The sequence below is a fragment of the Sebastes umbrosus genome, chromosome 17 (genome assembly GCF_015220745.1).
Source record: "Sebastes umbrosus isolate fSebUmb1 chromosome 17, fSebUmb1.pri, whole genome shotgun sequence".
In the NCBI taxonomy this organism is placed as follows: Eukaryota; Metazoa; Chordata; class Actinopteri; order Perciformes; family Sebastidae; genus Sebastes; species Sebastes umbrosus.
The window spans coordinates 4,783,625-4,797,157 of NC_051285.1; the positions used below are offsets into that span (position 1 = coordinate 4,783,625).

Below are 13,533 nucleotides of genomic sequence, written 5' to 3' on the forward strand. Positions count from 1 at the left end.
TTTTCTTATCTTTTATTATTTTAAAGAACTACTGGTTTTATTATTTGAAACTAGTCTTTTATTATCTTTTATTATTTTAAAGAACTATTGGTTTTAGTATTTGAAACTAGTCTTTCATTACCATTTATTATTTAAAATAACTACTGTTTCACACTAAACATGAAAAACTAAGCATGCATGAGTGTATGTATGATCTACAGTATGGAATGAGATATAAGGAGATAATGATATAATAATAAATATCTTAATGGCATTTGATTCCAACTTCCAGCACTTTTTAATACTCGATGCCACAAACACATTTGGGTCGCTACCAGAAAAGTACTGAGGTTCGATACCGAGCCCTAAATATAAACAGTGATATCTTTCATATATTTGATAGATTCAACTCATTAACTGATGTCAAAATAAATGAATCGGTGTTTGTTTCGTTTTAATGTGTTCACAAAGGTAGTCTTTATAAGCACATCTGTTGTCAGTGCTTTGCAATGCTTTGCATAAACTAATTTAAAGACTCCCTGTGAAGTTCCTTGCATGCACACAGAATGTGAGTAATGCAGGCTAATAGTTCAGTGATTTGCCTTCAGGGGACGGCTAATAGACTGAATCTCTGCAGTGATCTGCTATTTAACTGTTGATCTGGATGGAAAAATGTCATAGAACAGAGTAAGTCATTAAGTAGTGCTCATAATGACATGATCGTGATAAAAGGAGTATTGTTAACCCAGACACAAGACAAAACCTCCAGTGCTCATCATCCTAATGTCTCTGCAAAAAAAAACACCCTGCAAGCCAAAGTGACACTTGACAGCTCATTTAATTCCAAGAGGAAATGCTGCCATTCCCACAGAAAGCATTGTTGAGTCTCTTCTTCTGTTGTTTTTCACACCTTTCAGCCAAGTATGACGTGGGAGCGTTCAGTAGCCGGCCAGTAAAGATGTGATTATCACAGTAGTGTTATGGTGCATGGTGTTTTTCCAGTGAACTGCTCTCACTTGTGCTTAAAGACAGTCTGCTGGACACAATTACAAGCTGATTTTTAACAATATCCTTCATTATGATAGAACAGTTTTGGTTAATGAATTGAACCTTGACAGTTTGATTTCAGATAGATAAACATAATACACAAACAGGTTGGTTTTAACGAAATGAACATTTAATAAGATGACACTAAAGGGTGTGTTGGCAAATAAATACAGACTAAAATAGGCAAAATGTTGATTTAAATCAGGAACTAACTGATCACTGATTAAGTAAACATATTAATAAAGCAGATTATGAGTCTGACCAGACATTACATAATTTCTGTCAGTGCCAAAACTATAGATATAAAAAGGTTTGATACCCAGCCCTGGTCATGATATATGAGACACATCAACATCATAAAAACACTCGTAACATTGGTACCAAATGTCATGGCGAACCATCAAACATTTGTTGAGATATTTCAGTGTCAAAGTGACCGGACAGACCGACATTGCCGCCTACTACATAGCTGAAGAATATATTTTTAGTTTGCGTTTTTAAAAACAAGAGATTCCTCTCGTCATCGGGGAGGTTTATATGCAGCCCTGTGCTTTATTGATAGCTCGGTTATGAGCCTCATATTCAATATAATTAGATAAAGAAGACATTTACAGGCGTAGTTGAGGTCCCTGCACATCTCATTGATGCATCTTTTCATATGAAACTGTCTCCTTAATTCTCCAAACACACTATTTGATGTTATGAATGCTTCAGGGAACAGCAGAGTAATAGTTGGACAGACTGAAGCTTAATCTTTTCTTCTCACACACTGTTTGATCTCTCCTCTTTTTCTTTTTTTCTACATTCAGATGCAAGTTTTTCAGTTTGACAGAGACTCCGGAGGACTACACCATCATCGTGGACGAGGAAGGCTTTAAAGGTGGGCCTCTCTCTCTCTCTCTCTCTCTCTTTGTGGATCTTTGAGGTCGCTGTGGCAACCATAGATCGGGGCAGGAAAAGATCAAATTGTGTAATCTGTGATTCTGTCCGGCACCGCGTAGCTTCGGCCGCCAGTGTTTGAGCACACTTTGTCATTATTGGATGTGAGGCCGAGCTGCCAGTCGCCGTGTTTTGTTGGTCGGCTGATTGAGTGAATTCATGTCATTACACACCCTTTTCCAGGGTGACCCTCCTCGGTTACCCTGGAGACTACAGGCTATTTGTTGCATAACCGGCGCAGGTATTTTCTACTGGCGACTGGCTCCGAGTGTGGAGGTGCTCTCTCTTTTGTTGAACTAGACTGTATAACTAAACCATGCAATGTCAGACACATTTTTGACAATTTACACTTCCAGAAGAGGCTAAAAAGATATTTTTCTAACCTTTTATATGAGCAGAATATGTCGACGTGCAGTTTAATACAGTAAGGGATGATTAGCACTGACGTGAACATTATAATGTCTGAGAATTATTACACAATCCAGTAACTTATTAAGGTGAATATGCAGCAAATGTTAATCTAGAGTTAATATTATTGAATATCCTGCTTAATCTCCCGCATGTTAAAGGTTGTTGATTAACTAAACTAAACTGAAGTTGAGTTTTTGTTTTTTCTGTTTTCACTTTCTGGACTTTTCTCTAATCTTTGATTTTTTTTATTCTATTAAATTTCTTATTTTGTATTTATTTTATATATTGTTATTATTATCATTACTTTTTATATTATTATTATTATTATTATTATTATTATTATTATTATTAACAAAACATGACACCAATAAACAAACAAAACATTAAACAATCATAAAAAAAATCACACTAAAACAGACCAGAATACAAAATCAAACTGATGCAAATGTGATAAACACAAAACACACAACTTATAACAGCAGTAAATAAACAACAAAAAATTCAAGATATAATTAAACAAAATATAAAAAATATAAACACAACATTAAAAAAATATTCAAATTCTAAATTCGAAAAAAAAAAATGATATTACAAATAATTAAAAAAATGAATAAATAAACCCTGAAAAACTAAACAAAACAAAACATATAAAAAAATGAATTTAATATAGCACCTTTCATAGAACAAGATCACAAAGTGCTTCACAAGAATAAAAAATCAGACCATAAAAACAGTAAATGAAACAAACAACAACCAGTGGACAGCACGAGGCGACACAAAGGTCATATGTATAAAAGATTAAAAACAGGAACTAGAACACATAAAGAATAAGGAACAACCATCAGTCGGCCTCGTTGCTCACCACAACTTCCCAGTTTCTTTTCTATTTATTCCAAACTGGTGTTGAAAAAGTGTACCATTCCTTGTGCATTTTTTTCCAAGAGCTATAAAAAGTATAAAAGTTTTATGCAGGTTGTACATTATGAATACAGCTCAGTGGTACAACTACTATTAGTGAAAGAAATATGTCAAAAGCCTCTTTTAGCTGGTCCTAAATCAGTGTCTTCTACTGGTTTTACTGGTTCGTTGTGTGACAGAATTCTGTGTTTGTTCCCAGAGCTGCCCCAGTCGGAGCACATCAGTGTGGCCGACGCCACGTGGTTGGCCCTCAACGTGGTGTCGGGGGGCGGCAACGCCTCCAACTCGCAACCCATCGGAGTCACTAAAATCGCCAAATCGGTCATCGCGCCGCTGGCCGACCACAACATCTCTGTTTTCATGCTGTCGACGTATCAGACCGACTTCATCCTGGTGAGTAACGTCCCGATGCTGCTGCAATTACAGAATGTAAAACCAATGAAAGGCTATTGCAGAAAAACAAAATAACTCTTCTTCTATAGTGACATGTTGCACCGCCATGTTTTTACAGTAGCCCAGAACGGATGTTATGGTTGGCCACCGTAGTTCTTCTTCACGCTTGGCACACAGGAGAAGTTTCAGTTGGCTGCAATCTGCAACCTGACCACTAGATGTTTAATACGTGCTTAAGAGTCGATTATTGATCAGGTTCACATCTTCAAGAGTTGCATTATTTGTCTATTATGCAACACGATTGTCTTCGTCCAAAGTGCCCGACATGAAAAAGCAATAACCTTGGATATAGCGTCCCTCTCACAGCCCCACTTCCTATTGATTCAGGCAGAAATCCTCTCTCTCATACCGAAGCCTCTCTGGCCACAGGGAGTGTGTTTTTATTGCCTTGCTTTAGTGGAAAAACAAGGTCTGCTGAGCAGCTCTGGCATGTTTATGAAAATGAAAGAAAAAAAAAAAAACCTGCGTCGATGTTGATAATCTGTTACGTAAAGGGGATCAGCGGCTCAGCCTCGAGCTGGAATTCCAGGTATCATACTCGGGGCCCGTTTCCTGTCTCCTACCCACAATCCTAATAATTGGTGTATCAGATCAAAAGAGGCACCCTGTCGCCCACATCCACCACCCATCTCCTCGCTCTGTCCTCGTCTCACGCTGTGTCGGATTGCATTACTGAGTCTCTGAGTGGACCAAAAGACAGACCGGCTTAAGATGTGTGTTGTTTTTTTCACTGTTCGGATCTTTTGTGTTACATAAAGCAGTAAAAACCTGACCCAAATGTTGAATATTAGACGGAGCCATGAGTATCCTGACTAAGTCAAGCTGCTACACACCAGCTTCTCAGCTTCACACACACACACACAGAAATTCAATTGACGTAATAGCTGTCACCCTCAGTAAGGAAACACTCTGTTACTCTCTTTCACCGGCTCAAGAGTTCACCTTTGTATCAGACACAACAAAGGAGAGGAGGCGGGGAGTCACATTTACTCCATTACTTGTACTCAAGCAACATTTTTGAGTAAATTGTACTCATCAGAGTAGTTTTAATGCAGTGTACTTTTTACTTTTACTTAGTTTTTTAGAGAAAAAAAACATTTTCTCCATTACATTTGGATATAATAATCGTGTTACTTTTATTTTTTATTATTTTATGCATTCATGATCCGTTAAAGCTGAAGTAGGCGAGATTGGAGCAAATATGCTAAAAAAAAAGCGGTCGCTATATCGTGACAGTTATACATGAAACAGGTAACCTGAATAAATCATGTTCCTCTGTGTCCTCCGGTGCTCCTAACGGCATCTGCAAGATTTCACAGACCGGAGGAAAACAAGCAGTAAGAGCTGATCTGAGGTCTGCTGTCCAGCCGCCGTCTATGAGAGCCGGCTGTGAATGACTCGCGATCTCCGACCAAACGGTCAAACTAGGCAGCGCTGATCAAATATGAATCAATATCATGTTACGTTAATGCCTATTTCTCTCCTCAAATGTTTTCAGAAACATCTTGTAGTGCACGGTTTAGCTGGAAAATGATAAAGTTTGAGACCCGGCAGCCATGTTGAGATCTGTCGAGGAAATACCAAGCACCGACCGACAGCTGGAGCACAGCCAATAGGAACGCTCTCTCTCTGAAATGACCTGTGATTGGTCAAAGTCTTTAAGTACAGTTTTTGGCCACCCGCCATTGCAAAGAAACAGACTCAGCTCCATATATATTCTCAGACACAGAAGCAATATTTCAACATTTGTTCTCGACTCACCTCGTTGGTTTCTTTCGTCCTCAGGTGCGAGAGCGAGACCTGCCGATGGTCATGCACACGCTGTCTTCCGAATTCACTTTGCTTCGGGTGGTCAACGGAGAGACTGTTGCTGCTCACGATCTGGGAGTCACCAACGGCTTCGTGAAGCCTAAACTTGGTAGGCCTGAAAAAAATATATGTTTATTTTTGTTTAGAAGCAACGTTTTGAAAAGCATAAACATATTCATAATATAACAGTATTTTAAAGCAGTTTTTGTTGGACTCATTTTTCTTTACACATTTCAAAAACATCATCTGTTTAACATCAAAAAGCTTGCTGAGGTTTTACTTCACGTAGTTCACAAATATTAACACACTCAATCACTTATATGAGGATGATAAGTTTTACCGTACCATAGTACTCACATAGTTAACAGTGGTGGAAGAAGTACTCAATACTACAGTGTAGGAATACTCTGTTACAAGTAAAAGTCATGTATTCAAAATGTTACTTAAAGGTGTTTTGAAGTGGGGTTGTATGAAGTTCTTCTCCATAGCCAGTGTATTACCTACAGTAGATAGAGTTTGGAGAAACAGACAGGAGTACCAGCACGGGAGCAAAGCAACGTACTGCTGTGGACGGGGGCAGCAGCTCAACGTAGTTTAGACACCTAAAAAAATCTATATCAGCTTAAGTGTACGCTATATTTAGAATATTTTCACCAGTTCACCTTCCCGTCAGACAGACGTATCCGACGGGGAACTGAAACTGTTATCTATGCCCTCTTCAAAGCCACCAGACTCGGTGGTTATTTTACCATTACCTTTCAGAGCACAGGAGTTGCTGGTCTACCTACCGCTGCCTCGATCGGGTAGTTTGTTTGTGTTGTTGTGTGACTTTAGTGAATCCGAACTAACCCTTTAAAACACCAAAGTCACACAATAACACAAACAAACTACCCGATCGAGGCAGCGGTAGACCAGCAACTCCTGTGTTCTGAGAGGTAAAATTACAAGTTTTTGAAGTGTGGTGTCTTTGAAGAGAGCATAGAGAACGGTTTCAGTTCCTCGTTGGCAAGGTCTGTCTCACGGCAAGGTAAAGCGTCGAAAATATTCTAAATATAACATACCGGTCCACAGCAGTATATTGCTTTACTCCCATGCGGTAACTCCCCTTCTGTCCCCTTTGAAGTTTAGCTTGAAAGTTCATTCTTGACCTTGAACACGGCAGTTTGAAAGCTCGTTATTATCAAACAGACCTTTTTAATTAATTAAATTAATAATTAAATGAATAATTCTTGGCTTTATTGCTGCCCTCATGTATTTAATCATTTATGTTTTTCAGTGCCCCGTCCCATCATTCACCCGTTATCTAGTCCCAGCAACATGTTCTGTGTGACCAGCCTGGACCCAGACACACTGCCCTCTGTAGCCACCCTGCTCATGGACGTCATGTTTTACTCTGGAGGGTAAGAACCATTTAGTGTTGGGTGTCATTAGGTGAGAGATTACCAGAATGTGACCAGTTGGACCACAGTGAGTGTCGTGCCTTTCTGTCTCCAGGTCAAAGGAGCCCGGAGCGTCCAGCGAGGACTCCAGCCACATCCGCTTCTTCTCCTTCTCCCTTATCGAGGGCTACATCTCTCTGGTCATGGACGAACAGACAACTCAAAGGTTCAAAAACACCTGTGACACAAACAACAACGTCTTTATATTGCTGCTGTGTAATTAACCACACACAAGTTGTTTTCTTTTAGTCGGTTAACACTGGGACATTATGTTTATGCAGGGGGAACACATTTCTGATTGTTGTTTGAGGGGGCGATTAGTTTGTTGCTAAGCGATAGCAGAGCGATTGGGCATATACAATGCACTTAAGTTACAGCGGGGTTCAGTGTGACTCATTTATTCTCCGCTGGGTCTCACAGTATACTCTCTAATTAAGCAGAAAGGCCGTAAAGAAACCTGAGCAGCTGCAGATCTCTATGAGCATCCCATCATAGATGGTCCATTCACAAAAGAGGTATATGGGTCAGTGATGTCTTAAAGCCATGTGTGGAGGTAAAATAATAATTGGACCAAAACTTTCATTGTGTTTTTTTAAAGTTCATATTTTGCTACTGCGGCATGTAGGTCAGCCTCGTCCCCAAGTTTACGTAAGACCTAACGTGTTGCCTTAAAGGAATAGGTCACCCATTTTACTCCACGTTACAATGGCTCTCTTATTCGGGTTGAACAGCGGTGACAGAATTCACCTGCTGATGTTCGTCTGGAAGGTTAATAGTTAGCTGCTTCTCCTGCAGCGCCGCACAGTATCTGGTAACTGTGCCAGGTGTCTGACATTTGTTAACTAGAGCAAAACAAAGAAGTGCTTTAAAGTAGAGCGAGGCAAATATTTGAATGTGAGAAACTCCGCAAAACAATCTATGTAAAACATCAGATTTTTTTTTTTTTTTTCTGCTGCAGATCTGCTCTGTTTCTTACATTTCCTGTGTTCTCCTTTTAAAAAAACCCATCATGGTTACATGATGGCGCCCCCTGTCTGTGCATTAATCAGTCAGAATACAACCGTTATCCATCTACATAGACAGAGAAAGTATTTGCACATAACCAATGAAACCATTTTGTTTTGAAGTGTATTTGTAAAGCAGTAACGTCACGTCTTGTTGAACGAACTACCGAACATCCACAAGTGAAAGGTGCACAGTTTGCAGGCCAGATAGCAAACTAGCTAAACAGTTGCAGTGGTGGAAGAAGTACTCCGATATTTTACTTACTAACAGTACTTGTAGGGCAGAATGATCCCTTTCATACAGTTATATTATTATATATATCATATTATTGGAATATTACTACTGATGCTTTAACACGTAAGCAGCATTTTAATGTAAACTATATATATTAAATAAATTGAAATTAAAGTTTTATATAAGGTGGGATAGTATAATCTATAGCACTGCATCGTATTTTATAAATTGATCACGTTTTGTTATTATTATTATTATTATTATTATTATTATTATTATTTATTGTAGTTAGTTATTATTACTAATTCTTATATAATTATTATTTTTTATTTTATTTGTAATTAATTAAAGCTGTCAGACAAATGTAGAGAAGTAAAAAGTACAATATTTCTCTCTGAAATGTAGTGAAGTAGCATAAAATTGAAATACATAAGTAAAGTACAAGTACCTCAAAGCTGTATACTGAAGTGCAGTACTTGAGTAAATTTACTTAGTTACTTTCCACTATTGGTCAGCATTGACCTCTCTTCTGATCATTTCTTTGCACTTTGTTCTCTTCAAGGTTCCCAAACAATGTCCTCTTCACCAGCGCTTCTGGTGAGCTTTGGAAAATGGTTCGCATCGGGGGACAACCTTTAGGGTTCGGTGAGTTTTATTTGCCAAAAGGCTAATCTGGCGTGGTTACTGCCGGGCCATATGATGGTTAAATTAACAGTTACAGTATCAGATTAACCTAGATCTTTAAACACTGTGTATGCTGCAGTATCAGCACAATAAATATACTCAAATCATGGATGAGCACTGTAGTACAGATCCCACAACACAACCTACTTTCAGAGAATTTCACACCCTGCAATGACTTCATCTCTCAGCAACACATTTAACAACTTTCTTCAGCTGTCAGGATCAGAGTTGATGTGTTGAATCTTAAAGCATCAGGCGACTTCTCTGTTTGTCAGGTGTTGATTGGTGCTGCCTGCCTGTGTGATCCAAACAAGCTACTAACACAGTAAATACATACAGATAATTAGAGTAGAATCTCATGTGGAAACTGTTGTAGCCAATACTTGTTTTCCCTAAAAGAAAGTTGGCATTAATACTCTGTTTAATCACCAATTCATGAGCAGAATTTACTACAGACAGTCAGTAATATTGCAAATTATTTGTTTTGCAGATGAGTGCGGCATCGTGGCTCAGATATCAGAACCCCTGGCAACGGCTGACATTCCAGCTTACTACATTAGTACCTTCAAGTTTGACCACGCCCTGGTAAGACGATGATTCAATACTGTATATTTGCCGTAGAGCTGCAACAATTAGTCGATTAATCGATTATTCGATCGACAGAAAATAACTCTTTTGATAAATGATGAATTGTTTTCAAGCAGAAATGCCAAACATCTGATGGTTCCGGTTCTCAAATGTGAGAATTTGCTGCTTTTCATTGTCTTTTGTTATAATAAATGTCATATTTTTGGGATTTTGGTAGTGATGGAAGAAGTATTCAGGTATTTTACTTGAATATAAAAGTAACAATACCACAGTGTAAAAATACTCTGTTACAAGCAAAAGTCCTGCATTCAAAATGTACAAAAGTATTAGCATTAAAATACATTTAAAGTACCAAAACTAAAAGTATTATTATGCAGAATGGGCCATTTCAGAATAACATATATTGTATTATAGGATTATAATTATTGATGCATTAACGTGTTCATAAATATGTCATTATATATAGCAGAAATAATATTACAAAATAAATGTAGCCACTAATTAATTGATAAAATGTGACATAAATTGACATTTTGGTTTAATTTTCTGTTAAATAAATAAATAAAAAATAAATGCAAAAATAAATAGATAAATGCAAAAAATTATTAAAAATAAATACATGACTAAATAAAAGGGAAAATTTAAACAGAAGAGTAAATAAATAAAGGAAATAATACAAAGATAAATTAAAACAGAAATATCCATTTATGTAAATTTGATCAATTAATTAATATTTATATTTATTTTTAATATTATTTTTGCCATATTTAACGACAGATTTATGTATTCATCGAGTCATTTATTTATTTATCTATTTTTTTCCATAGGACTGTTGGTCAGACAATACAAGACCTTTAATTTAATTAAATTGTGATGGAAATGTTTAATTGTTTTCTGATATTTTACAGACCAAACGATTAATCGATTAACTGAAAGAATAATCATTAGTTACAGCTGCTGCTTTTTGGTTAAATAAATAAAAATAAATAAATAAAAAATAAAAGCAAAAATAAATAAATAAAAAAATGTAATAAAAATAAATACATGAATAAATAAAAGGGAACAATTAAACAGAGGGGTGAATAAATAAAGGAAATAATAGAAAGATAAATAAATAAAGAAGCAAATTAAAACAGAAATATCCATTTATGTAAATTGTATCAACTTATTAATGACCTTGATGACCTTTAATTTAATTAAATTATGATGGAAATGTTTCAATGTTTTCTGATGTTTTATGAACCAAACGATTAACCGATTAACTGAAAGAATAATCGTTAGTCACAGCTGCTGTCAGATTGTTATAAAGCCTCGTCTCGTCTCCAGGTTCCCGAAGAAAACATCCAAAGTGTGATCGGCGCTCTGCGGACCAAGAGCACGGCGCAGTGAAGGGAGCCGGAGGAGAAACGATGACCGCTTTCAAAGTCATTTCGTTCAAACGTTTATCATGTCCAAAAAGTGCCAAGAGCTTATTAGCGGACTACTGTGGATCGGCTCTGAAAGGAAGTGATGTAACCACGACGCGTGGGTTGGCGTACGGGGGCGGGCGGGTGGGGGAGTGTGACGGTGTGTTAGCGATGCCTTTGTTCGGACATTTTCTTTCCCCCCCACTCCTCCTTCCTTCCTTCCCTGGCGCTGGAGGCCCTCCGCCGCCTGCTCTGCTTTAGTTTACCAGACTGAATCTGTTTCTTTTCCTCTCTAAAGCTGCTCCTTCCCACTCCCTGACCCTCCTGAGCACCATACTGTATTAGTTACATAATCCCTCTCATGGAAGGATGACGAATGTACTCTCAAAAAAACAAAAGAAATTATATATATCAAGCTCTCCATATTATTTTTTTGTTTTCCAACAGGTCATTTCTCAGTGCCAAGATGTCTGAATGCCTAAACCGATGCCTTTTCTCAAAATACTATACGTGTGTGTGCAATTGTAGGAGACAATTCTTGAGACCGCCGGCGATGACGCAGCGCCCGGTCGGGTAATACGGTGTGTTTTTGTGTTTCTTTTGCTTTTAGTAGCTTTTGAACATCGTTTAACTTACAGCAATGATCTTACTGTAAGAGTCCATTGTTTAAATTCAGATGCTTGATCCATGACCTTGATGAGGAAATTATCATTTTAGTGTTTTAAAAACGTAATATGCATTCACGCTGTGAGCAGCCTGGTTGATGGGTCACTCACTATTAGCAGATTTTGTTTTTTGTAATTTTAAAGAATTATTTGGCCAGCAGCACAATTTATGGAGCATTGATTAATGAATGACTTCAGAGTCAGACTTGTTTATTAATTGATTACTTGATCTAGAGAAATTAATCAATGACCCTTTTGATATTTGATTAATAATTCAAATACTTTTTCAAGAAATATTCTCGACATTTGTACATTATTTAGACATTTCGACTTTATTATTCTCGACATTTCGACTTAGTTCTTTTCCTAGTAGTTTTCCCTTATGCCTGGCCCTACATTTTGACTACATTTTCTACATTTTGATCTTATTCTCGACATTATTTTCTACATTTTGACCTTATTCTTGACATTATTTACTACATTTTGATCTTATTCTTGACATTATGTTCTACATTTTGACCTTATTCTTGACATTATTTTCTACATTTTGACCTTATTCTTGACATTTCGACATTATGTTCTACATTTTGACCTTATTCTTGACCTTATTCTTGACATTTCGACATTATTCTTGACATTTTGACCTTATTCTCGACATTTTGACCTTATTCTCGACATTATTTTTCTACATTTTGACCTTATTCTTGACATTTTGACATTATTTACTACATTTTGACCTTATTCTTGACATTATTTTCTACATTTTGACCTTATTCTTGACATTTCGACATTATTTTCTACATTTTGACCTTATTCTCGACATTATTTACTACATTTTGACCTTATTCTTGACATTATGTTCTACATTTTGACCTTATTCTTGACATTATTTTCTACATTTTGACCTTATTCTTGACATTTCGACATTATTTTCTACATTTTGACCTTATTCTTGACATTATGTTCTACATTTTGACCTTATTCTTGACCTTATTTTCTACATTTTGACCTTATTCTTGACCTTATTTTCTACATTTTGACCTTATTCTTGACATTTCGACATTATTTTCTACATTTTGACCTTATTCTCGACATTATTTTTCTACATTTTGACCTTATTCTTGACATTTTGACATTATTTACTACATTTTGACCTTATTCTTGACATTATTTTCTACATTTTGACCTTATTCTTGACATTTTGACCTTATTCTCGACATTTGTACATTATTTCTACATGTCGACATTATTCTCGACATTTCCTCGAAATGCAAAATAATAAAAAAAAATCCTCTACATTTTTCCCTTTATGCCTGGCCCTAATACTAAAAACGATTCTGTACATTTGTTTAATCCGGAGATAATAGAGGATTAACTCCCCATAGTTTTATGGGGAGTTAAATGCTCAAACTACTCCTCTATTAATAACTGCATATCCGATGGAAGGACGTCGTGTTTTGTGGTCACTTCATGGATCACGTTGCTCACAGTGTGAACCCGCAATAAGACCTGATGATAGCGTGCAATGATGGAAATCATCTACAATAGTAATAAATTACTGAGCCACTTTGACAATGTACTAGAATAATAATGACATAAACATAAGCTATGGATCACACGGTGGTGTTCATGTGTAGGTGTTGAAGTTGCCCCTCTCCTGCCCCCCAGTCTGCACTTTAATGCAGGTCCACACCCCCACAGGCCTGCTGTACTGATGTGAAACCAGGGGAGGGCTATTTACTGTAGAAGGATCCTGTCCAGATGAGGACGTTTCTGTTGGTCTTAAGCATTTGGTGATAATGTTTTCTTTCTTTTTTTTTTATTTCACACCACCTAACAACAACCTTTCTTCTGATCAGACTTGATTAGTAGAAAACCCTGTATTTATCAGTGTTAAAACAGGAGGAAGGTGACATTTCTTCTGATTACATTTCAAAGAAAACAAAGTTGAAAGCT

At 36.9% G+C, this 13,533-nt stretch overlaps 1 protein-coding gene and 1 long non-coding RNA gene across 3 annotated transcripts in view; one reads left to right on the plus strand and one right to left on the minus strand.

The window, feature by feature from the left end:
• The window catches only part of castor2 (cytosolic arginine sensor for mTORC1 subunit 2), an 18,184-nt gene extending 6,497 nt beyond the window's left edge, over positions 1–11,687 (plus strand). Inside the window, exons 2-9 of the mRNA XM_037748009.1 lie at positions 1,836–1,906; positions 3,494–3,687; positions 5,533–5,665; positions 6,833–6,956; positions 7,051–7,161; positions 8,797–8,879; positions 9,409–9,503; positions 10,833–11,687. Coding sequence (XP_037603937.1) covers positions 1,836–1,906; positions 3,494–3,687; positions 5,533–5,665; positions 6,833–6,956; positions 7,051–7,161; positions 8,797–8,879; positions 9,409–9,503; positions 10,833–10,895 — 874 coding nt within the window. The 3' untranslated portion in view covers positions 10,896–11,687. The remainder of the gene's footprint in view (positions 1–1,835; positions 1,907–3,493; positions 3,688–5,532; positions 5,666–6,832; positions 6,957–7,050; positions 7,162–8,796; positions 8,880–9,408; positions 9,504–10,832) is intronic.
• Positions 11,688–12,003: 316 nt separating this feature from the next.
• LOC119475384 lies at positions 12,004–12,865 on the minus strand. 2 transcript variants are annotated; one of them, XR_005203782.1, is made up of 4 exons: positions 12,784–12,865; positions 12,659–12,731; positions 12,315–12,522; positions 12,004–12,129 (listed from the first exon to the last, which is right to left on the minus strand). It is a non-coding gene; the product is annotated as an uncharacterized LOC119475384 (long non-coding RNA). The 2 variants fall into 2 exon arrangements; XR_005203783.1 differs by lacking the exon at positions 12,784–12,865 and having other exon boundaries at positions 12,315–12,598; positions 12,712–12,777.
• Between the last annotated feature and the right edge of the window lie 668 nt (positions 12,866–13,533).